Source organism: Tauraco erythrolophus, chromosome 10 (assembly GCF_009769465.1).
Source record: "Tauraco erythrolophus isolate bTauEry1 chromosome 10, bTauEry1.pri, whole genome shotgun sequence".
Taxonomy (NCBI): Eukaryota; Metazoa; Chordata; class Aves; order Musophagiformes; family Musophagidae; genus Tauraco; species Tauraco erythrolophus.
The window spans coordinates 34,112,698-34,138,549 of record NC_141474.1 but is presented as its reverse complement, the minus strand read 5'-3'; the positions used below and the strand labels follow the sequence as shown (position 1 = coordinate 34,138,549).

At 48.4% G+C, this 25,852-nt stretch overlaps 1 protein-coding gene across 2 annotated transcripts in view; it reads right to left on the bottom strand.

Annotated features, from left to right (window-relative positions):
- PDE4B (phosphodiesterase 4B) overlaps nucleotides 1-25,852 on the bottom strand; it is a 200,538-nt gene that overhangs the window by 48,688 nt on the left and 125,998 nt on the right. For both annotated transcript variants that reach the window (XM_086617761.1, XM_086617762.1), the window contains 4 exons: nucleotides 14,675-14,869; nucleotides 12,664-12,700; nucleotides 12,487-12,557; nucleotides 8,943-8,992 (listed from right to left, as the gene is read on the bottom strand). In XM_086617761.1, the coding sequence (XP_086473887.1) occupies nucleotides 8,943-8,992; nucleotides 12,487-12,557; nucleotides 12,664-12,700; nucleotides 14,675-14,869 (353 nt within the window). The remainder of the gene's footprint in view (nucleotides 1-8,942; nucleotides 8,993-12,486; nucleotides 12,558-12,663; nucleotides 12,701-14,674; nucleotides 14,870-25,852) is intronic.

The following is a 25,852-nucleotide window of genomic DNA, read 5'->3' as shown; positions in this document are numbered from 1 at the left end:
ACCAGTTGCACAATGACATTATGCTTACATTAATAAGCATACTGTGCATAACTATATACATCTTTTTTCAGTCAACCAGGAGATGGAAAGATACTGATAACAAAATAAGAGCGTTTCTGGGTGATTTGAACACTGAAAACAGCCAATTTGTTCATTATTCAGTATCACCATTTGGGAATCGGCGAGTGTAAACCGTATCTCGGAACGGATGCAATTCCCTAACTGAGTAGAGGGAAAAGTGTGCTAGCAATCCTTTACTCCCTTTTTTAATTCTACCTGGATTATACATTGATTTTAAAAGCTCTTAAAAGTTTTAATTTTTATAATTGCTACCCTACAATTGTAGAGTTAACTTTGTGGTGGGCAAAACATCTACCCTACAGAGGACAATGAAAAAATTCAAATTCTGCCCGTCAAGGCCAGTGCTTTACCCTCTGTATATGCCCCTACAAACACTGCTCCCACCAAGCCTAATAAACACAAAACAGCCAGCGGAGCTCCTGCCCAGCTACGGACCGAACCATTTTGGCCGCTGACAATCACGCCACAAAGTCAGAAATACTTTTTAAAACACAACAAGAAAGCAACTTACACTTGGAATCAGATCCTGCAGGAGGACAAAGTTTTGAACATGGGGACTGTCCGAGGACAGGCTGATGGCTCTGGGATTTGTGCAGTGCATTACCCTGGGAACGTCTCCGCGCAGAATGTGGGATGGAGCCTCTCACACTCCCATGGCCAGCTGTGTCCGGGACACAATGCTGCTGCGGCGAGCTCAACCTCGGCGGAGGAAGGAGAAACTTATATATAGCTGCTGCAGGGATGAGCTGATGGGTGCTTTCAGGAGGCCGTTTCAGCTCCCACTGGCTGGAAAATGCTGATGACATGGAAGTTGAAGGGGCTCAAATCAGTGGGACAATGAAGAACCCTATTCATCACTAAGGCATGCTCAAACTCTGCCCCACGACCCAAAAAAAAAAATCCTCGGCGTGCCAGAAGTTTGGTTTGGGTGTTTTTGTTTGTTTTGATTTGTTTTTTTTTTTTCCCCCCTCAGATCAAGCACGCATTTCTCAAACTCATATGGAACTGATTCAGTACACTGAAGACTGCGATGTCAAAATCTCACCCACAGCAACTATTATCGTTCTGTGCAGAAAACAAAAGAAACACAGATTTTATCAACTCTGATATTAGCGACAGCAAAGTCTTATTGTCTTTGCAGAGGCCTTAAGCAACCCAATCTGAATAGGAGCGGAGTAAAGCAGCACAGGGCTTTCAGGGCTTGACCTGTGCTTAAAGAGCAGAGTGAACACGGGGACGCAACGAGAGCACGCCACTACGAAGGTCTCTTCTTTATCACCTTGGCTTTGCAGTTGCCTGCATCATTCAGAAAGAAATCATCCATCAGGGAGAAGCCCTTTTAGCACCCTATGATTGTTTTTATGGTTTTATCGTACGCAGCAGAGCGTGGTATCGTCAGTGAAATGACCTCAACGAAAAACCCCTGTGGTTTGGCTCCTCGACTGTTCTTCAAAAACGCAGTGCTGCTGCTGATTACAACATACCTGCTTATCTTGTCAAAGGAAAGGTACTCCCTCCACCTGGGTGAGGATGCCATCTATACATACCCTTAGGTTTTCAGCTCCCAGCCCCTTTGGAGCCTCTGTCTGACAGCTGGACCCATTCCTGACACTGGGCAAGGAGAACCACACAACCCGGAGCTGCCTTCGGCAGCAGTGGGCAGGATGGCAGCTCCGGGATGAAGGTATCTAATAAACAGTTTGTCTCGGCCAGCCCAGGAGAGCCCAGCCCACCTCAAAATGACAGCAGGACGGCGTGAGCGCCCGCAGGGAGTCCCGCTGGCATCGCGGCCGCTCACCCCACGGCCGCAGATGGCAGCTGGGCCCCAGGGAGTGACAGGCTCCTGATGGCAGCAGCACGTGTAGCATCTTCATGTGACATCCACAGGTGGGGCGGAGGGGAAAACAGTTTTTGTCCGTTGCTATGGAGTCATGATTAGCTTGTGTGTCTTCAGAGCCTGCCGAGGAGAAACGAAGGCTATTTTCTTATATAGATGTCATGAAATCAATCCTTGCAGAATTTCTGGAGTCAAAGGCTAAACAGGTTTGCCCGAATACCTTCTGTTACTTGATACACGAACGAATCTAGCTGGGAGACCTCAAATGAGTGTCGCTTTCCAGCTGGAGCTGTTGGCCAAAAAAACTACTCTTTAGTCTCGTTTGGAGTTGTTTATGCACACAGTAACACAACCAAAGCGCGTTCGACAAAACGCCGCGATTATTTTCGCAGAAAACGAGCCTTAGAAAATCGAGCAGAAAAAAAAAAACCCCTCCCTCATCGCGAAGCTGCAGCGACTTCAGAAGAAACTTTTCCCTCATTCTCTCCAAACTCTAAAAGAAAACCTGATGTTCTTCTTTTCAAATGTGCCTGCCTCTAGGTCTTTGGCACAGGTTTGCCGATGGGAGGGCCGGCAATCTATTTAATGACTGCATTGACGTCAATAGCATAACTGAAATACTTACTAAGATGCATGAGTCCAACTTTCGGGGGGGTGGGGGGGGGGGGGGTGGGGGGGGTGGGTGCTCGCAGGCAGGCGCAACACGCGGAACGGACTCTCGGCGGGAATGAACTGCCCCCGACGAGCAAGAAACGGCCTCCGGACGCCCCCAGCGCGGGCAGCAGCTCTCACCTTTTCTGCAGGTAACTTCTAAAGTTCGCTTTGAAACGCACTTTTCATTTCTCCCAGCAGTAAGAATCACTTGACTGTCGAACCGCCTTAATTTTGCTCGGTCACGTCGTTAAGCTGATACCTATCTGATTTCTTTCACGGTCCTGCTTAGTTCCTAAATAATCCGCATCATTCTAGCACCGCGTCCTTTAAAAATACCATTTGTAGGCAATAAGGAAGTCTACAGCACCACTCAATTTACTGTGCACACCCGGGTACCTCTGGGCTCAGCTATCTGGCCATACGTGGCTCCTCTTGCACGCTTCTTAAAACCACCACATCTACTTGACTCGTACGATCTTCCTCAAAAGGCCAGATCTTCAGCCAAACTCACAGCAGACCAACAGAATTTCAAAACAAATCCTCTATTTTGTACGTGCCCGGAGCCATTCTCCGCACGCCAGGCAGAGGAAGCATGGTGCCAGAGCACTGGCTCCATACTAATTACTTGGGATTTATAGATATTTGTAACCAAGAGCTGACTTTGATGCGCAGGGCTCGTTAACTCGTACAAAAAGTTGGGACTCTCGTTAGCACAAGCACCAGCATTCTCCAGTCTTTCGTTTATGCTTTATACAAATGTTCGTGCACGGGTCTGTGTACACCTTACACCCACATGAAAAATGAAAGAGTACGAGTTCTGAGTTCGTGTAAAGGCATGTGAGAAGTGCAGACAACCGTGCAGATGCACAGCAAAGCAGAGGCTAAGGCACAAGCACGAAAAAACACCAATCTTTCACTCCCATCCCCAGGGAGGAATTTTAACAAAGCTTTAATCCCACGAGCCCTGAAAAGCCTGTGTGTGACATATCCCAAAGCACTACACCCCCCAACGCCTCGGGTTGCGAAGCAAATCAGCTATATTATATTGCTGGGTATATAATTAATTATGAGGACATACTGCCATTATTCAGTGTTGAAAGCATCCAAGGGGCACTCGGCTGCCTGCTCTTGAGAGAAGTTTCTGCAAACTTTTTTTTTTTTTGTGCAGGAAGCACAAAACACTGCCCGACCCTTAACACCACGCTTTGCTCCTGCCACCCATCAGCAACACTTACACGCAACAGCCCGTCACACGAACCAGTACGGGAAAACACCGTCCACCTGGGCATCGATCTTTTGGCAGAAATGCATCACCTCTCCCCTGTCCCCCACTTCATCTGGAGGAGAGGCCTTGATATTGGGAATCTAAGCCAACGGCACCGATCCTGTGCTGAGCTGAGAGGAAGAACAGGACAAGATGGAAATGTCCTGGGAAAAAATACAAAGGAAGCGAAACAGATGGAGAAAAGATTGTACCGAGATGGGGGGAAGAACGAGAGGCTCAGGCTGAGTGTGGGAGCCAGTGAAAGATGATTTAATTCAGAGGGAATTAGGGCCAGTGAAGTAAGGAAATGTGGAGAAAAGAAGAAAACTCAGCAGGAACAGCCAGACGCGTTGCTGGTTAAAGATTTTATTAGTTGAGTCAATCGGGTAGGTACTAAAGACCTTTCACTGACGCCAGGGGAGGAGAGAGCTGAATCAAGAGGAGGAGGCGCTGATGGATTCACTGAGCCCAAGGTAGCACAAAAGTCATTGACAGGAACTGTGGCAAAGGCCACGTTTAAAAAAAAACACACACAAAAAAAGGAATAACAGGAGAAAGCAACACCACAGACCCTTGTGCGACAACGTGTTCACATCATCATTTCTGCAAGCCCAGAGAAGGCAGTCATAGAATCATAGAATCATAGAATGGTCAGGGCTGGAAGGGACCTTCAAAGGGCATCTAGTCCAACCCCCCTGCAAGGAACAGGGATATCTCCAACTAGATCAGGTTGCTCAGGGCCTCGTCCAACCGGGCCTTGAACGTCTCCAGGGATGGAGCATCCACCACCTCTCTGGGCAACCTGTTCCAGTGTTCTACAACTCTCATGGTAAAAAATTTTTTCCTAATAAAAAAAGTCAGGTGGCACCCGCTCACCGTGCTGGCCCCGTGCAAGCGCACTCCCTGCGCCGCTCAGAACCTCACGGTCTGCAGTATTCCCATTATCCTCCCCAGCTGTGAAGCACATGAGCTAATTAAGGATTTATGTACTTTTTGCTACGGCTTTGTATTTCCATGTTAGGGTTTCTCAGTTAATTCATAAAAGCAATTTTGCTCGTTCCTGTGATCTGCAGCTATAACAAAATAACAGGAAAAATCTGCCAGATTTACTTAAGCTGATACCAAGGACAAAACACAGGATGTTCGATACATATTCCTCTTCCTTTTATGGCTGTGGTTATAAGGTTAAGAAAGCGCTGAAATTTACAGCCATCGGGATCAGCTTTGAAAGCACTTTGTCCCGTGAAAAACCCGGCCAGAATTTTTCACGCTTTCAAGAAAACGAAAGCAAAAAAAAAAAAAAAAAGAAAAAGAATTTCGTAATTTCGACACAGCTCATTCATTTCACCACGGGCCTGGGTCCTCCGTGATGCAACTCCTTGGGAGTACACTAGCAACAGACTTGGCTCCTCTGGGATCGAAACGACTGACAAATCCCATAATATTCTAGCTGGAGTAAACAGCTGGCGCGTATTACTTCCAGTGCAGATGCTGAATGTAATTTGTCTCCCTCCAGGGTAATTTTATTAATGCATGCTAGTTTGCTTTAAACCCTGCGTTCTCTACTTTTCCTAACAGGATATAAATCACTCCGCTAACGACAAATAAAAGGAGACAGACACGAGGTGCTCGTTCTGATGTCAACTGGTTGCCTTAAATCTAGGAATCAACGGGTGACATGGGAGAGCTAAAATAAAATTCCGAGCTTTGCCGGCTAACCAACCCAGACAATATAAACACAGCTCATTTCAAAACACGTTCTTTTATCTACGGGGATGTAAGGCGGTCTGGTCCCAACCAAAACATCGCTGTTTCCTTCTCCAAAACTTTCAGGAAAAACACTCTGCGGCCTTTCAGACAGGAGTCATTGGCACGTAACTGAAGCGTTCTGATAGGAAAATCTCTCCTTCCTTTCATAATTTCCAAATCAGAAGCCATCTAGGGAAAAAAAGCTGCAAACACTGAAAAAAAAAAAAAAAAACCCACGCAATCCAAAAATCTTTGTTCTTGCTGCATTTAAACGGAAACTTCCTTAGAAAGCAAACGACCGGCCTTTGTTCTCGGCTACACCGGAATGAATGACAATATATACCAACGGCTGCACATGGGTAAAGGAAGGCAGTGCCCAAGTGATCAGGGCAAGGGCTGTACAGAACGACTAAGGCTCCATGGGAAACAAGAGAGGCTCTACATGAACCTGGAAGATGCTCTGGACAGCCAAGTGGGGACAATGAATGCGACAATAGGGGCAGAAATTCAGAATGGTCTTGGCTTACGTGCTAGAAAAGCACAAAATAAGGACAGAACACCACTGGCATTCCTCACTGCAGCTCTATTTTCAGGTGAGCATGGGGAGAAGGTGAGCTGAGGGCACACAACCCACCATGGAAGCGAGCAGGCAGGTGTCTGGTGCTGGCCTCGCTGGAGACGAGCTGGTCCCCTCTCTCAGCTCCGACCCTGAGCCTTGTGAACTACCTGACAATTTGTGAGTGTGGCAGCTCTATCTGGCTGGTTTTCAGTCTTCCCTCAACGTGTCAGAGCTGCTGTTCCTGCTCACCAAGCTCACTCCTGACCCCCCCAGCACAGGGCTGCGACACAAGATGCAATATTTCAGGCTGGACAGGAAAGGACTGCTTCAGCCTAGAGACTAAATCCTGTGAAGAGTTGGCAAAATTCATCAACAAAGATAATCTGAAACTGAATTTAACTAAGAACCCCAGGCTTTTCCACTGATAATGTCAGTATTGGCTTCCTTCCTGTAGGAAATAACACAATTTCTCACCAATCTCAAAAATATTTCGTATTCTTACCTACAAACTGTCACAATTCACTTAAGTTGTAATCATAGAATCACAGACTGGTTTGGGTTGGAAGGGACCTCAAAGATCATCCAGTTCCAACCCCCCTGCCATGGGCAGGGACACCCTCCACTACACCAGGTTGCCCAAAGCCCCATCCAACCTGGCCTGGAACACTTCCAGGGATGGGGCAGCCACAGCTTCTCTGGGCAACCTGTAATGATACAATTAACATTTTTTGCTTCGTTTGAAGACTTCACCTAAAGCCAGTTAAGGTACGTGGTTAAGAACTCGTTTACTTGAGGGGCCACGAATCCAGCCTGTACTTCTCTACTTTTTACAATTGCCATAACCACTGAGCCGTGGGTTTCTTCCACAGTCCTTTAGTCACCAAATAAAAATCTGCACTCAGAAAACGCATCCAGTGTGAATCATTTCCACATCTGGACATTTTCCTTTTTCACAACACAGGTAAGATGTTAATATAATTTATTTTAGATATATCCACCTATCCCCATGTAATTACCAGCACTGAAACATTAAAAACCATGAGTCAGGATCACAAGGTTAAAAATGCTAAAGGTTGGATTCTTCTCAGTTGCCTTCTCTTTTTGAGTTTTGCAGGGTAACACAGAACTTGCTCTACAATTATGTGTGTCAGACCCTTCAGTCAAAAAGGGAGCTGACATTTTCATGTATTCCTAGCGTTAGAAGCTTGGGTTAGCTAAAAAGTAATAGGTATCCTACATCTCCTGTTGGAAATACTGCAGAAAAAATATCCACAAAGTGTTAAAAAGTTGAAAGCGATTCTTGCCACAGAAAGTGTTAAGAAAATTAATCTAAAAATTCCTGGAAGGGAATTCTCTCCTCTTTATCAGATTCTGTAACCTGCATAAACAGATCTATGAAAAGCTTATGAAATTTTCCATGATTTTTTTTTTCCACACAGGCCACAAAATCACAGTCTTGCTAGAACAGATTTTTAAATAAAGCGACGAGTTGTGTTCCTGCTGGCCCTGACTCGACACTGCTCACAGGGAGTGAAGGAGAAGGCGTTTAAGATCCCGTTGTCCAGTTTTCTTTCCGCATCAGAGGTTCCCACATCCCATTAACAAGTTTTGAGGAACTGAACCTGGAAGTCTCCAGGACTATACATGTCTCCAGACAGTAAATAACATACAGCATGAAAGGAAATGATATGTTAGTTATCCAGGCTTCGCACACTGTAAAAATTAAACTTTACTAGTCCCTCCAAGCACGTAATTATTGGGAAGGCTGAGATTAAACCTTACAAATGGGCACTCCTCCAAATCTTATCTCCTTCTCTGTGGGAGTAACCTTTAAATTAGTGCAAGTAGAGCCAGCTCTGCTCCTGAGAGGGGTCCCACAAGCCCCCAGCACTGCAAGGCTGGTGTGAAAATAGACACTTGTCATAAGGAAACAGCAGGATGCCTCTGCTTCCCATCCTCAGCACTTCATCCTACCTGAGCAGCCCCCTGCTCCCACCACCACCGCTCCCTGCCTCTGCTTGCTGGGCTGGCACTGCTGCCTACCCCCCCTTGCCTTGGCACCCGGGGCAGACGCAGAGCCCCCTCGCTTGCCCGGCACCCTCCATCCAGAAGCTTTCCTTGGTGTTATCCTCCACCAGGATCGTAGTCAAACCTCCTTGTGCTTGCTGTACACGGGGGTGAGGACAAGGTGACCGAGGGACACGGTGTGCAGGGGGGGAGCAGACAGGGCAGAAGATGCGATCGGCCACGCTCACTGACTTCTGCTCTCCTTCCAGTGCTAAATGTGGATTTCAGGAGACCGCAAGCAAAGAGTGAAACTAAAAAATGCCATTCCAGGGCAGCCTAATAAAAGCAGAGGAAGTTTCACCTGAGAAAGGTTTTTGAGATTGCAATTTTTACATAGATCACATGGAAACAAACCGAAATAAACAGAATAAAAAAAATACAGCTGTGTCTGAGCCTGTTCAAGGCTTGTAGGCTGGGGCTTGTCCAGGCCTGTGCAGTACAGGGACTCAGAAGAACAGCAGTCACTGTGGCCATGACTATCAAACCAAAATCATGTTCGTCTTTTATGCTAACATATAAGGATAAACCCGAAACCCAAACTATTTAAATAACAACATTTTGGGCCTGATGGTTCTCTTGTATTGGTTTTGCACGAGTAACTCAGCAGAAGTTCTACGAGCCCAGAATTGCACCAGGGGGAGTAGGTAGAGAAGCAGCTGTTGGTAAAACGATGTGCAATAAGCGTCTTCTGCATTTGACCTGGCAGGTGATTATCAAAGTCACACACGTACCTTGCAGGTTAACCCTGGAGACAGGTGGCTGACTTGTTGCTGGAGATCTCCTAAGAAGGACAAAGAATAATCTATAAATACGTATTGTTTTATCATTTCAAACCTTGTTGGCAGTTCAAACTGCCAACTCCCACAGTTAAAAATCTCTTGTCCATACGCACAAAGAAGCCCAAAACACTTCAAAATGATTTGGCAGTTAATGAGCAGAATCAATATATTTGATAGGAAAACCCAAAGATGTATGTCCCCTGGCAAGGCACACACACTCACACTGGAAAGAAGGTTTATCAGGAAACAAGTGCCATCATCCCACCTTTGCAACTTTTTGCTCAAAATCATAGAATCATAGAAGGATAGAACGGTTTGGGTTGGAAGGGACCTCAAAGATCATCCAGTTCCAACACCCCTGCCATGAGCAGGGACACCCTCCACTACACCAGGTTGCCCAAAGCCCCATCCAACCTGGCCTTGAACACTGCCAGGGATGGGGCAGCTGCAACTTCTCTGGGCAACCTGTGCCAGTGCTTCACCACCCTCAGAGGGAAGGATTTCCTCCTTAGATCTCATCTAATCCAGTCTCTTTCAGTTCAAAGCCATTACTCCTTGTCCTGTCACTACACGCCCTTGTCCAAAGCCCCTCTCCAGCATTCCTGTAGCCCCTTTAGGCACTGGAAAGTGCTGGAAGGTCTCCCCAGAGCCTTCTCTTCTCCAGACTGAACAGCCTCAACTCTCTCAGCCTGGCTCCATACAGAGGTGCTCCAGCCCTCAGATCATCTTTGTGGCCTCCTCTGGACACGCTCCAACAGCTCCATGTCCTTCTGATATTGGAGGCCGCAGAGCTGAAGGCAGTACTGTGGGGAGAGGGTCTCCCGAGAGCGGAGCAGAGGGTCAGAATCCCCTCCCTCGCCCTGCTGCCCACGCTGCTTTGGATGCAGCCCAGGACATGGTTGGCTTTCTGGGCTGCCAGTGCACGGTGCCGGCTCATGTTGAGCTTCTCATCAACCAACACCCTCACGTCCTTCTCCTCAGGGCTGCTCTCAATCCATTCTCTGCCCAGCCTGTACTTGTGCTTGGGATTGCCCCAACCCACATGCAGGACCTTGCACTTGGCCTTGTTGAACTTCATGAGGTTCTCACAGGCCCACCTCTCCAGCCTGTCCAGGTCCCTCTGGATGGCATCCCTTCCCTCCAGCGTGTCCACAGCACCACACAGCTTGGTGCCATCAGCAAACTTGCTGAGGGTGCACTCGATCCCACTGTCCATGTCACCGACAAAGGTGCCTGTAAGTCAGCAAGAGCTTGGTCTCTGTGGCTGAAGGGGTCAGTGGGTCCCTCAGAATCAAGGGCTTCTCCTGAAAAGCTTTTCCCTACAAGGGCTGGGCTGGACCCCGATGTCAAACACTACACCAGTGTGCAGGCTGCAAGGCAATGCCATAAGTAAGGTGAGAAATGCACAGCTTTGAATCCTACAGTTGTCATTCTGAATTGCACCTGGAAGCAAGTAAAAAGACACTGCAGTCACTAGTGTAAGCTCTGAAACAGTTAAAGGAGAATTTTTTGACTAGGAGCAACAATTTCATTAGAAAAGTCTGGATTTCAGAAGGACCAAAAACCTATTTGAAGAATTGGTTCAAGTCAAACAAATAAGGTCTAACTGGAAAAAGGGTGCAGTGTTTCTCCAAATGTCAAAATATTTCATTGTGAGATTTGCCAAATAAAACTGTTAATTTTTCAAGCTGAAACTGTAATTTACTTGGGGGAAAAAAAAAGAGACTTCTTTTTAAAAGAAGTTAAAAAGAGCTGACACCAAAATCAAGATCCTTCATTTTGGATTGAACGCAGTATTTCAGGCTGACCAAAATGAAACTTTGGGCTTCTGCTTCCCTAAGAAGTTTCTGATACATCTTAACCGAAGCCAGATTTCCCCACACTCTCTCTTAGCCAACCTCCTAACCCCAATTTTTTTGAGTCAGCCACTGAACTGAAGCATCCATTATTTGCCAGCTCTCCTTTGAAGCTAAAATCAAAGCAAGTGAGCGGCTCAATTCTGCTGCAATTGTAGCTCCAGGGGGTTCTTCAGAAGTGCTCCAGGAAGGCGTCGCTAACCAGGTAAGATCTGCGTTAGAGGGAGGCAGCTGTGGTCCTGCTCCAAACCCTGGCCACCCATCCTGATGTGTCCTGAGCAGCAGGGTCCCCTGGGCGCAGCGCCCGCTCGCCCGCCGGGATTTCAAAGGCTCAGCTTTTCCGGAGGGAGCTCCAGGACCCAGATGCTTCGAAGGGTTCAGCACAGGGCGCACACGTTGGATGCCGACTTCTCGGAAAATCTGCCCCGACCTGCCTCTGCTGAGCCTTTGAAAAGCCAAATCTCGAAATCTCGAAAAAACAGAAACTCCCCAATAGGGACACCATGCCGGGGCTGCAGCGCTTCCAGTATCTGGGGAGAGGTGCTCCAGGTATCTCCAAACCCTGTGCTGAGACATGCCTTCGGGGAGGGCGGGGAGGGCTGAACCAGTGTTCAGTAGAGTATTCCATGCTGCAGAGCCTGAAAAGGGAACAGCACCGCTCCCGGCATCCTGGAATTACATCCTGGCTGTGCCCATCCCTGTTTCTGGGGCAGTGAGGGCACCAGCAACGGAGACCCAGAGATCTGGGTTTCGACAGCGCTGTCCCTACTTCGACACCATTACGCTCAAGGGTACACGGCTCCCGCTTCCCGCTCCTTCCCTCTTCCCGGCGGGTATTAAGAGGAGCAGGCACCGGATGCTTTCTGACCGTGTCCTGGGCCACATGTGCCAAACTCAGGCACTCTGAAACCATTAATCATACTCTCCTTTTTTTCCAATCAGGAAACTGTCTTAAAAACCCTGACGTTGAAGTCCAAAAAATATGACTTCTACTTGTTTTTTTTTCCTCCAGCCCTTAACATTCAGATTTTCCAGCATTTCTGTAAATATGTGGGACGGCATCCTCTTTTTCGTTCTCGGGGTGGGGGGATGGAGAAGAGGAAAAAAGAGGAGAGAGGAGGGGCTAAAGAAAAGCTGACATTCTCATGATCCCCAGAGCAGAAGTTTAAGTAAAATACCACATATCATGAGACATATGATAAAACCATGAGCTGGCAGCGTGGCCGTAACCCAGCAGAGCTGTCTGGAAACTGTGCGGGAAGCTCCGCAGAGCCTGGAAGCACATTCCGCCACGGACTTGGATGTTTGGTATATAATGGTTTAAACATTTAACGACTTTTGCTTTGGCTGGACAAACGACTTTATACCTCAACCAAATGTGGGAACGTTTTCAAAAGGACACTGCAAGATGCCTGTGTGTCCTACAGGTTACGCCCTCGCTTCCTTCCGGCCCCGTCCAATTTCAGAGTCCTCATTAGGAACTGCTGAAACGCTCGAGCTGTTCAAAAAAGCAAAGCTTGAAAAAAAGGATCTATTTCAGCCATCTGTTTTTCTATGAACCTCCATCTTGGGATGCGGCGGCTCCTCTGCCAGCCCCTGCCGCGTGCCAACCACCAGGGAACGCAAAACGACGGTCTTACTTGTTGGAGGTGCCGTGCAAATTGGTAAGGAGCGTGAAGTTGCTCCTCACGCTTCGTAGGCTCGCCAGCACCTGAGAGGGAGGCAAAAACCCCAGATGTTATCTTCTCTGCATAAGGTTTTCGTTGGCTTTTTTATTTTTTTATTTATTTTTTTTTTAATTCGAGAGGTCAACTCACCTGGGCGAAAGGCGTGACAATCAGGTCGTCGCCATGCCTGAGGAGAAATGGAGAAAATGTGTAAATTTACCTCAAATGGAGCATCGTTCACTCCACGGAAAGAGCGTTTTACAAAAAAACATTAACCCGTGCGGCGTTTATTTACATAAAATCTTGTTCCTAATGGAAAGATCTCACAGGGTCTATTCAAAACAACCCCACTGGAGTGACTGTTCAGACTGGTAACACTGGGCAATAAAAGCCAGGAAATTCAAAAATTAAGGCAGCACATTGGCACCACGGTGGAAAAAAACCCAAAACGTAACAGCCTGGGGAAAGGTCAGCTTTGAATTTCCTGGCTTTTGTCGATCTCTGTCACAGTCTTTAACGTTTTTGTGACGCTGAGCTTTGTCCGGCCGTTTTCATCGTGGAAGATTTGAGCAGAAGTTCTGTGAAAAAGACATCATCACCACCAATAGGAGGGATTTTTTTTTGGTTTTTTTCGATATTATATATAGCACTTGTGCGTATATGAAGAATCCGGTACGATTTACCTAACCGAAACACGGCAGCGTAGAGCTACCGCTGCCCAGCGCAGACCTGCTCGTGGCTGGAAATGAAGGCAAACCAGTGCGGCTGCTGGTGGGCTCCCATCCCGCTGGGTGCTTCCTCCCATGTGTTTTTGATGCACCGAGCCAGGGCAGGACAGCAGGGATGGCTGCAAGATGCCACTGGCACCTCTAGAGAGATGCCCACCAGCGTGGATGACCTTCAAAGTGGTATTCTCCCTGGCTGCGCTGCCCACTTATCCAGACTCAGGTACCAGTGCTGCTAGGTCTATGTTTTAATTAACGTTGTCTCAATGATGCCAGTGTGAAGGTGCTGGTTCCCCGGGGTGCTGCAGGAGCCTTGATGCCCACAGTAGATGGACACCTCTAACTGCAGGCAGCTATGATGCTGGGGGAGCGGGGGTGGTGGGCACAGCTGGATGGGGCCCTCCGCACCCCAGCACACAGCTGGGAACACGGGGCAATTGTTAAAATCCACCTTTTACACAAAACACGGTATTTGCATAATTTGGAGTGGTTACTTTGTCCCTGGTAAATATTTACTAAAGGTTAACTAACAGGGAGGGATGCTCTCTTTCAGGAGAATTCTCCTCACGGATCTCACTAATATTTAGATTTCTATTTCATGACAAAACTTTGCAGGGCTTTCCTAACCCTTAAACTTTTTTTTTTTTTTTTACAAGAACTTTTTTAGAGCTTAATGGTCACTTTACAACTTTAAACTGTGCTTTTTAAAATAAAGAGCTGCCAATCCAGGACACTCATTTAAGCTCCAGCTCTGGGTTGCATTGATCCTCTCAAGCTCAACCATCTGTCTCGACTTTCTGCTACATTTTCTGCTCAGCTCTAACGAACAACCCATGACAGAAAACAGGATGGAGAAGAGTAATATTGTAAATGCAAGTACAGTCATATTTCTGTTGTCCAGGCTAACGGAGCGTTACCTGCTTCAGAAAAAGCAGAGATGATGTTAACCAGGCTCTGAGAACACGTGGTGAGAGCATAATGGAGACAAGAGAGGGCAGAAAATCACTGAGCAAGCCAAGTGCTGGAGTGACAGGGCTCTCCTGCTGGCAGCACCAGTGTGGACACGGGCAGCTGGCAGCGGTCTCTGCCCGCAGCACTGCCCGGGCTTTACCCTGCAGTGTGCTGCAAGCGCTTCACGTCCCAAACACCAATTCCCACGTGGAGAAATAGTACCAGGAAAGGTAAAATGCAAAATTATTTCAGGGTACGGATTTGAAAGCTCCTCTGCTCAATTATGGAGAAAAGGGGAATATTTCAAGGATGGGGAGAAGCAAGTCATGACTTGGCAGACCATAAAAGCGACCGTTTTGGGCACTCAGGCTACGAAACGTGACTAGCACCCATCAGCACCTCTTAACAGAGCTCTGAGGATGGCTGGAGGCCATGTACAACCCTTAGTTACCGTAAAATATGGTGTGAGCTGAACTAATGCTTACTGCTCGCTGGGGAGAGAAGAGTTCCTGGACATGGTCTTTGGTGATAAGTCATAGTCGCTGTCGGATCTGTACAGGAACGACTCCCGGCGCTGGCTGTGGCCGGGGAATGTCGTGTGCAACACGAGTCCTGACGAGGAGCTGGCCTGCGGGTCCAGCGGGCTGCGACCGGGGGACGGGCCATTTTCCACGTCGAAGCTGCGAACAGAACACATACCGTGTGTCACACGCATCTGCCAAAAGGTGTTTTCATAGATTTCATAGATTTCTAGGTTGGAAAAGACCTCAGAGATCATCCAGTCCAACCATCCCTAATCCCCATTAAACCATATCCCTAAGGAGATCATCCACCCTATTCTTAAACACATCCAGGGATGGGGACTCAACCACCTCCCTGGGCAGCCTATTCCAGCGGCTGACAACCCTTTCAGAGAAGAAATACTTCCTAACATCCAACCTGAATCTCCCCTGACTAAGCTTATACCCATTTCCCCTTGTTCTATCACCCATCACTAATGTAAAGAGCCCTTCAGCGCACGGGTCGCGCTTGCGTTGCCCACACCGTGTCATTTGCTCACTACAAGACGCAGGGCTACATGTTCTGGACCCTCTCGCTGGCATATTTCTATTATATGCAAGCAGGACTCTGCATTAGGATAAAACATTTACCCCTGAGGTTTCTTTCTTGACTACATCTGCTCAGTCTTCCTTCAGCCTGAATTTCTCTCAGCTCAGCACAGCTCCTGTCGCTCCCAGCACCAACACGCAGACACCGTCACCGAGCTCTGCAGCTCTCCCGTGGCCGCAGTGTTTGCACAAGTCAGGGGGTTTGGTTTGCCAAACCTCACTCCGAGCCCCACCAGCATAATAGGGACTAAAGGAGCTTTGACATGCCACCAGCCTCAAGCCCTGTCCCCATCTGCTCGCGAAGCAAACTCTTGAAATCCTGCGAGACTGGTGAAGACTTGGCAGTTGTGCAGGTGGCATGCCCGAGGCTCTTTTCAGCCTTGGCTGTTCGAGATATTAGTTCAGTGAATTTCTACGAGCTGGGCTGCAAAACGGAGGACTGTTTAAAAAGTTTCAGAAAAGCCCCAAACCTTCTGTCACCGTTTCCATCATACACCCACTTTCTTACGGTTTCATAACTTGGCTGCTGCAACTTGTGGCTGAAGTCACCCTGGACACTTTAGCAAGTGACACCCCTCATAAACTCTGAAAATGAGCAGGTTGGCCTCCTTTGCTTGGGCATTTGGGTCTGATATAAATACCATATGTGTGACCACGTTCCAACTCAGCCAAGTGAAGGACGGCTGCGCTCAGGAGGAATTTTCTTGCCTTTGGAAGTCTGAGGTTTCATCTCACTTGCAACAGGAGTTGAGTTCTCACTCCTACCAGGGCATGTGCCTCTCCCTGTTCCCGATGTTCTCCCAATTTATTGTGCCTGATGACCGCCCTCAACCACACCGCCCAGCGGGGCATGCACTCGGACCACGGCCACGACGTCGCGCTGCGATCCCTGCCATACGTTTCTCCATCCCTCCCTGTTGCTGCCTGCCCCTGATCAGCCTATTGAGTCAAAAGATCTCCCTAAGCGTGGTGGCCAGGAAGACCCCATCTCTCCCTCCACTCTGCAGAGCACACAGAGTGCTTTTTGCTACTGCAGGAGGACAAAAAAACCCAGCAAAACCTCTGGTAGATCTGCAAGTAATACACAGAATTGCGAAAAAAAATAACGAGCCTGCGTCCAGTTGGAAAATGTATCTCAACTTACTGTCCTTCTCTACTGTGAGTACAGCACAGAGGTTCACAACAGGTGGACTGAAGGATAAATGAGAAAAGGAAAACACTGCAGAAGGGAATGGCAGGTAGATAAAAAGGGAATGGCAGGTAGAGAAAGTCTCGGAGACACCCACTGACACGAACGTGCCATCGCTGAACTCGACCCGCGTTATTTAGAGACACCAGGCGTGGAGAACACCTAATTTGTACGAAGAATGACTGGTGAACTACAGAACCATTTGGTTCCTCAAGAATTAAGAAATGCAGGAGTATATGCATTTAATTAATGCAATTAAAAACGCATAAGCACCAGTGCGAAGCTTTTGGATTCTTTGGAAATCCAAAGGCAGGGCACGGTACATGTCAAAGGAGATTCCTACACCTACTGTGCCTCACTGTAGCGTTTGCTTACTCAACTGTAAATACATCTTGAAACTGGTAATAGCTCAATTAATACTCTTTTCTTTTACTCTTTGTTATCTGCTCTTTTACCAATGACAGCTTGAGCACACTTTATTCGTAGCCACAAAGTAATTCACAGAAGAAACTCAGCTCTGTAAAGATGGCAGCTACAAACAACAGGCAGCTGATAATTAATCCACACCTGTTCAGAAAATTAACTCTAATTACTCAAAACGTTCTACTGAAAAAACCTTAAATGGAGAACATTTAGTTTCCTGACACAAATGGAAATACAGCAATGAGCTAAATCGGAGCATTTAGCTGAGCAGAGCTTCTTCTGGCCGCTTGACACTGGACCAGCTGCTCCCTGGTAGACTTTAGTGATCGGTTTGGGAAGAAAAGTTTACACATGAGGTTTAAAAAATGTGTAAGAGGCAAAGGGAGGGAGGCAGGGGGCAAGGCTGGATCTTTTGCAAAGACGACTACCAGCAGCAAAGGTGTAAGTTTAGTAAGAGGGAAAGTATCCACTGACGATCTGGTTTTGCATGGCTTACTGTAGCATGGCTTCTATATCTCAAGGTAGGTGGAAGATACCCAAATCTCTTTCCCTTTCCCCCTTTTAACATTAAAAAAAAATAGTTCTCTTAAGTTCTTTTCCAGCCTAGGTCTATCCTGACTCACTCCTGCAGAAATTCCCACCTAAGACTCAGGAGATTTTCAATACCTTCAGAGGATCACAGAATCACAGAATGTCAGGGATTGGAAGGGACCTCAAAGGATCATCTTGTCCAACCCCCCTGCCAGAGCAGGACCACCTAGATCAGATCACACAAGAACGCATCCAGGTGGGTTTGGAACATCTCCAGAGAAGGAGACTCCACAACCTCTCTGGGAAGCCTGTTCCATGTGAACAGTGTTATAGCTGGAGGTGTAAGAAGGACCCTGGAGATCTGTAACCTGGGTGAAGGTGGAGGTTAAACCTTGGCAAAGGCAGAGCTCCCCAGGAAACAGTTTGCCTGAACCGTGCAAGTTCTCCAGGTTTCTACAGCACTTGCAGCTCACGCTTGGATGAGCCGGAGACACTGAGGCTGCGGCAGCGAGAAGCCCGGCACAGTTGATGCCCAGCTCAGAGTGCTGTGACTGCTTCCATGCTGCGTGTGCCAGTCGCTGCAGCACGGATCACGCAGTTAATCCAGCTGGAAAGGCGTTTTTGTTTCTTTCCACAAGTTCAGCTTGCAGCCATGCCGGCCCCCTCACCTGGCTCCCCTTTCTTGGGCCTGATCCGGTGCTCGGCCAATCATGTGCTCAGCCATTAAGTTGGCTAAGTTAAGAAAATTCTCCCCCAAAAAGTGAGGGCTAACCAGGAATTTGCAGTCATCTCTACCAAGAGTGTCCTATTTTGTGCTTGTGAATAAGCACTCCCAGCAGCACGGCTGGGTGGGCAAGGTCTTCACCGGGATGGCCAAAGCCCAGGTCTAAGTCTCTGCGGCCGTGTTTTTTTTTAATAGTTACAAGAAGTCAAATATGGGACACTACTTCCCCCAGATGACCTAACATCAGGAGAACGTGGCTTGAGATACGTAGAGCAAGAGCTTGACCTTGTGTTTTTCAGTCTCTGCTGCACATTAAGTTCACCGGTTCCTCTTGGTTTGTACAACAGCCCATCTGGAATCGCATCCTGATGCAAAACACAACTCCCAAACAAACATCTGCTGAAATTGGTAAGAATTGCAATTAGATGGTAAAGTTGCCCTCTCGGAGCTCTATCTTCAACTGAATTTTTTCATTGGAAGTTAACTGATGAGCTCTGCTGGAAAAACTTAATCATCAGTGTGGCATCATGCTCAGAATACTCCGCAGACTGTAAAGGTCCTCTCCAAAGACTGCAGCACCCCACAGTCTTCATGTAAGTGGAAAATGAAGCTGCATTTGTCTAGTTAAAAAGAAGGATGGCCAACTACAAAGCACCACTACAACAGCCTACAGAAAAAAGAGCTAAAATTTGCCTTGCAGTTTATCTTCAAGCAACAGCACTCGCAGTCAAGACACTCCGTTTGTGAAACAGCATTGGCACCGGAGCACCGAAGCAGTGGCAGCAAGCTCTGGAGGTAAAAGATCAGCAAACCCTTATTCTACGGTTGCTCCTCACCCCATGTCCATACCAAGGGATGGTGGACGAAATATCTTTGGTGCAAAGCACAGTCATTCACCATAAAAACCCGTTCCCTGTAGAATCACAGAATGGTTTGGGTTGGAAGGGACCTCAAAGATCATCTTGCCATTGGCCTGGGACACCCTCCACTACACCAGGTTGCTCAAAGCCTCATCCAAGTAGGAGAGGAGATCTCCAAGAGTAGGAGATCTCCTCTCTAAAAAGCGTGCCTTGCTCTACGGTCTTGGGAGCTCCAGTGCACCGAGCTGACACCGTTCCCGCTTGCCTCCCTCATGTGTCAGCAGGTTTATCCAGCCGACGTTTCCAAGTGCTGTGACAGTCTCAGGGGGTGACGGTGTGTCTGGAGGCCACCGAGGGCTTCTAAGGAGTTGAGCCCAGTTGCACAGAGCCAAAAACCGGCTCCACGGGAGGAACGGTGACAGCGTCTGTATGAGATGGGCATTAGTTAACCACTGACACGAACCAGAGGTGCCATCCCTATGCCAGAAAATAACTGCAGACCAAAGATCTGACTGACAGACAGACACAAGTCTCCCGAGGCCCTTCTGGCTTTACTGGCAGATTCACAAATGCACAATTCCTGAGCGGGGTGAGTGGCACCCCTGGGGTGAGCCTATTCTCCGGGTTACTGACCCCCAGCAGAAAGCCAGCAGCAGCAGAGGAAGAGAGGGATCAGTGGACACAGAAAGCCACAAATCCCAGTGCCAGCCAAAGGGAACGGCAGACCCACCGAGCAAAACCCAACCTGGCAAGCGCACAGCCAGCGCGGCGAAGGCAAAGCGTGCGAGACGGCACCGGCAGCGCCGCAGCCCGGCAAGTCGCCCTTTCCAGTGCTGCAAAGCTGTGAAGGAAGGTGGCCTGTCCCTTGGCTTTCTCCTGGAGCCAGGCTACAGTCAAATTTGATGTCCAGGCTCTCTGCTTACTTGGAAAGCCGGGGGCGGCGGAGGAGAGGAGGCGGCGGGGTCGGCAGTGGGATGAGCAATGCTCAGCAAGGAGGTCAACGCGAGCATCGGGGCAGCCGCAGCCCCATTCCCTTTGTCCCTCTGCATCTTTTAATAAATCTGGATCTTAATAAAGTGAAGAGCAAAGAAGAAGACAGCAGGTGGCAGGAGTTAGCTGTCCCTCGCTCCGACTAGCAGCTAAGGGGAGACTTGCCGTGGACCTGTGGGAAGATGCGATTGTAACAGGGTAATGAAGGAAACAGGCACCGGCAAGCCAGGAGGAATCACGCTCAAACACAAGGAGCTTTCATGCATCGTTCTGCAAAGCAAAGAAAATTAATAGAAGCAAAGCCCAGCTGTCCAAATTCTGTAGTTTCACAGCAACGACTACATTTCTCTACCTTAAAAACTACTGCAGTCCTCTATCATAACGGGAAAAGGTCCAACCAAGCCTCTGCAGGACCCCTGCTGCAGGACTCCCCATCGCCCTCCAGCCGTCTTTGCCCCCACCCAGCGATGGGGCCAGCTCCCTGCAGCGTGCACGAGGATCTGTTCCCATCAAACCAGTCTTAAATCAATCCTAAACCAGCCCTGCTCCTTCCTCACACGAAAACACGGCAGCTTCCAAGGTGTCCTGAGAGAAGATGCTGCCTCCAACTCATCCAACAATTCAGGCGTTCGAGCTCTTTGATCTACCTCTGCAAAGTGGGTCTTGGCACAAAAGTTTTTGGTGGAGTAGCAAAAAGGAAGAAGAGAGCATCGGGAACGCACTGTCCCTGGATTAGCATTGCCCGCCAGCAGCCTTGGAACGTGGTAAGGTTTGGCATAAAACCCGAAAAATAGGATTGTGCCGGGATTTTGCTGTAATTCAGAGTCATTTGAATAGTCATTGCAAGTCTGATGGTTACCATGAGAGCGACGCAGCCCCACAGCTTGTTTCTAAACCTGTGATATAAACCACACAGACAGACACATTTAGTCCACCAAATGAGGCAGGTTTGTGATTTTTTTTTGTTGTTTATGTTACAAATTTACACTTTTCGTGAGGATGACAGCACTGACTTTACAAGAGGGCTTACCATCTGCCTTGCCTTCCTGGACTCATTCCTGAGGGAGTTACTCCTGATCTTCTAACTGCAGTACCACCTTTACTCTGGTATCAAATATGGTTCCAAACCACAACATTTCATACAATCATGGAATCACAGAATGTTTTGGATTGGAAAGGACCTCAAAGATCATCTAGTTCCAACCCCCCTTGCCATGGGCAGGGACACTCTCCACTACACCAGGTTGCCCAAAGCCCCATCCAACCTGGCCTTGAACACTTCCAGGGATGGGGCAGCCACAGTTTCTCTGGGTGACCTGTGCCAGTGCCTCACCACCCTCAGAGTGAAAAATTTCTTCTATTTCAGGAAAGTTGGAAAGACTCTGCTAATTATAAAGGTCTTCTCGCAATCATTAGAGCCCTGCTTCTCACCAAGACGTTCAGCTGCATTTTTAACACCGCTGGCAACGAAAAATCCTGTTTCTTACGTCTTCAGATGTGTACAGGCACGGCTGCTTCTCGCTGCTGTCTAATTCTGTGCACCTGCTTCCCATTATCGGAACAGCTTGCTGTTTTTTCTAAATAATCTTTCACGCGGAAAGGTCTGTGCTGGAAACCATCAGCACTTAATGGAACAGGCTCGGACGCGCAGCGGGCATGCCGGAGCTGTGCGCACCAGCAGCCGGTGCAGATGCCCTGGCACGGGCACCAGGCTCCACAAGGCTGACCGTCCACAGCACCGCAGGAATTAGTGCTTTTTTTCCCCGCTCCTGACCTTCTCCCACCAAGGGGAAAATCTTGTTGCTCTCGGGGGGCCTCTCAGAAGTGTTCAAATCCCTCTGCCAGGTTTGTCCCTCGTGACTCCTGACTCTTTTTTTATCTCCCGAGCCTAAACACCCACGTCTCCTGAAATACGGCCACCGAACTCCTCGTGGTGCCCCCCCAGCACCGCATATCCCAGCCGCCTGGCATGGAAAACCCACCAGCACTTACTCAAGAGTTTGTAACATAAACTGTCATCTGCTCCTAAACATAGATTCATAGATTCATAGATTTCTAGGTTGGAAAAGACCTCAGAGATCATCCAGTCCAACCATCCCTAATCCCCATTAAACCATATCCCTAAGGAGATCATCCACCCTATTCTTAAACACATCCAGGGATGGGCACTCAACCACCTCCCTGGGCAGCCTATTCCAGTGGCTGACAACCCTTTCAGAGAAGAAATACTTCCTAACATCCAACCTGAATCTGCCCTGACTAAGCTTATACCTATTTCCTCTTGTTATTAAGCCTCTGTGTGTATCACAAAGCAAAAATACACTCTTATTTGACTTTATTAGCTCAGAATAAAGAAGTTCACTCTTCCTAGCAGCGCTCTTGCTCAACGCATACAACGGAGGCAAACACCAGATCAGCCACCATCTCGGCACGAGCGCTGCTGGGTTTTAAGGGATGTTACAAAGTGCTCATTTATTTTTTTAAAGCCTTTTTCACTACGAAGAAGCCCTTGTGCTACCTGCTCAGTCAGCGTCTGCGGCACATCAGGTCCTTGAGCTGTTACTTCTCCCCATTGCCATTCCTGCCCTGGCGCTGGTGAAAGCCACCAGGCTGCAGAGCCGCCGCGTGTGCCCGAGGATGGCACACGGCGCCGTGCCACGCCGGCTGCAGCCTCACACCTTGCCCAAATGGCCACTGGGAGATGGTTGGAAAAGTACAGGAGGAAGGTAAAAATGAGTTTGGATTTTCTTCTAGTGTGGACTGTTCCAAGAAGTCTAATCCTTTTCGTGTTTACAACAGATAAGTAGCTTGACGTTATCCTATAACAAGGGAACATCATGTGGTTGTTTAAGTCCCCCAAAGAAGAAATCCTGAATTCTATAAACCAGTTGTTATTTTTCCAAATGCACATCCTGGGCTATTTTATCATCTTACTATGGTTCACTGCCATTAATCTCTGGAAAATGCAAGGCATGGTCAAACGCAGCAGACACACTCCCTATTTTCACTTCCAGAGCTTGTAAATGCCGTTGGGTGTGAGCGTCACCGCTCTTAGCACGGGCAGCAGTGCCAATTCCTAAGGGCTTTTTCCTCCCGAAAATATTCTAGCCAGCAACCTACGGAGTAGCTGCTTTCCTTCCCTACCACTGCTGCTCCAGTCAAGGTATTAACAAGGTATTACCCCCCTGTGCAGCACTTACACAGCTCTTCTCACCTTGCAGGTGGTTTTGCCCAGCACCCTCCACCCGCTCACGGCTCATCAGGACCAAATCTGCTCCAGCACACGAGCTCCGCTTTAGCTGCGCTGAAGGACCCGGCTGGGTCTCTCCGAAGGGACAATCACCACCTTTTCCCTGCTGCAAAGGTGCTGGACAGGCAGTCGTGGGCCCGTGGCCAGCGGTGCAGGTGGCCCAGGGACAGCCCTGTGCAGACTCTCGCCGGATTTTGGCATCACCTGCTCTGTGAAACGGCGCTGTTCTGCGGCACAGATGTTTACGTTCAAGTTACGGGACAGTATTTATCCCAGCCTGGCCAGGCTGTGATGCTCTGCTCAGTGTCCGTTCAGTTTTTACAGCTGCTTCTGAGCACCGTAACATTTTACAGACTCTTTCCCAACATGCAAGACACGGATGTTGCCTCCTGTGCAGGTGGCTGCCCACGGTGGCCTGGCTCGTGTGATGGAGACACCAGTGTGGGGCTGCAGCTGAGCCTGGTGCCTTCTGGTGGGGCTCCAGGACACCTTACAGCACCTCTGCCTACAGACAAGCCCCACTCCCACCCCAGTGCCAGCTTGGGGTGGGTAATTCCACCCAGCAAGTGGGTACACAGCGTCCAGCCTCACCTTTTCCCCATCAGGTATTACTGCTAATGAGAGGACTGAGAGTCATATACTGCACCTTTTATCAACGCATCTTAAAGCATCTCATATACCTATAAAGCACGATCCGCACCGAAACGACCTCTGGTTCCAACACGTACGGAATGGTTTCCGTAGCTGTACGGAACCGGAGCATCAGGAGGCTGCCGGCCAGAGGCATGGTTTATTTCATCCTGACCTGAAAGAAGATCAGCTGGGATGGTTCCAAGAGGCACTTTTGCCTTTTCCAACAGGCCAGTGAGCTCACGGCGAGCCCCTTTGCTCGGCCCTGACTCCGTCTGGCTGCAACAGGTTGCACGAAGGCGTCAGCTACAAATCAAATAGCTGTTCTGATCCGCTGTCAAAGAGACTGGAGACAGGAAAAAAGGGACAACAACCTTTAACAAGTTACAGAGACCACAGATTTTTCCATCTTACCTGGCTAATCTGAACCGGGAGGACAGAGAGCCTCGGAGTCAGAAAATTTACAGATTTTCCGCACTAAGGTTTTCCACAACCCTCAGCCCATCTACGACACCCAAAAGTCCAACAGCGTCTGTGCACAAAGCTGCTGCACTTAGAAATGCACCCAGCCTTTTCACTTGGTTCATAAAATAACTATTTGTCCTGGTTTTTGGATTTATCTCCATAATTGGAATCTGTGTTCCCTGCCAGCAAAAAGACAATGAAATGTCCTAAGATGGTATTCAGATTATTAAACTCTTCAGAAACTCAGCCCTCCCAAAAATAATTAAGCCGGTTGGGTGCATTTCAGTAAAATTTCACTTGCTTCACATCTTTCAAGTGCCTGTACTCTTCATCTTTTGTATCAACAGGAAAAGAGACAGTATGCAGCAAATGGCAAAGTATACTGATGCGATTTCAAGGGCAACCTCTTTTATAGCTCTTATTGATCAGTTCAGCCCAGCAGAAGCTGAATGCAAAAGTAGCCTCATCCAAAACACGAGCATCTGCCAACTGGTACTATCTGAGGACAAAATATTAAGGATGGAAAAACCTGGCCCTTTGGCAGAAAACCGCACGTTTAAGTGGTTTGGCACGTGGACCGAACGGACGGTTGGCAACGGCACCCCCTTCCAGGGTCCCGCAGTAACGAACACCAACACCCTGTGGTTAACACAACTTCAATTAAATGTTTGCTGTAACTATTTCCCTGCCAATCGTGGTATTTCCATCATCGCTGCAGCCAAGCAAACACAGAGAAACGGCTCACAGGTACGATTTTAAATTGCAGCTCCTGACTCGCTCCGGTCAATCACGGTTGCAGCCGACACCGGGCTTCTCGCTGCTCATTTGTTTTATTGCCATCAATGTATCAGGTTCTTGGTGGTGAGGCCATTCATCCTGCTGGAACGCCCACTGTGGGATGACGTCCTGCTTCTGTACGTGTACCGGGGGCAAAGGCCAGCAGAGGAGATGAGATCTTCAAGCTAAAGGACAATGCTGGCACAAGGACAAGTGGGTATAAAACGGGCTTGAATAAATTGATGCTGGAAATCAGAGGAAAATTGCTTTGCCTCGAGAGCAGACAGATCACTGAACAGCTTTGCTGTAGGAGTGATGGGGGTAAACACCAACTTGATGTTATTACTGGTGGGATTAATAGCATAATTGACTACAACACTGCAGGACGGAGCCTGGCGACGTAGGAGGCTCATCCCACAGCTGGCCCTTGGGCTTTGCCCCCGATGGTAATGGGAGGGAACCCCCCTCCTGGCTCACTCGGAGGGAGCTGACTCCTGCAGTGCCCACATTTCACCCTCGGTGTCTGTGAATTGCCATGGATGAGCTGTATCCCACTGAACATCCATCCGGCGAGGTGGCAGGGACCCCCTTGGCAGTGACCAGCAGTGACACGCTCTGCCCGCCCGCCCGCCCTTCCTCCTCAGGCTGTTGGAAAACAAAAAGGGGGGAAAAAACCAGGGTGAATTTAAAACACAGGGTTTTATTTTCTGCTGTT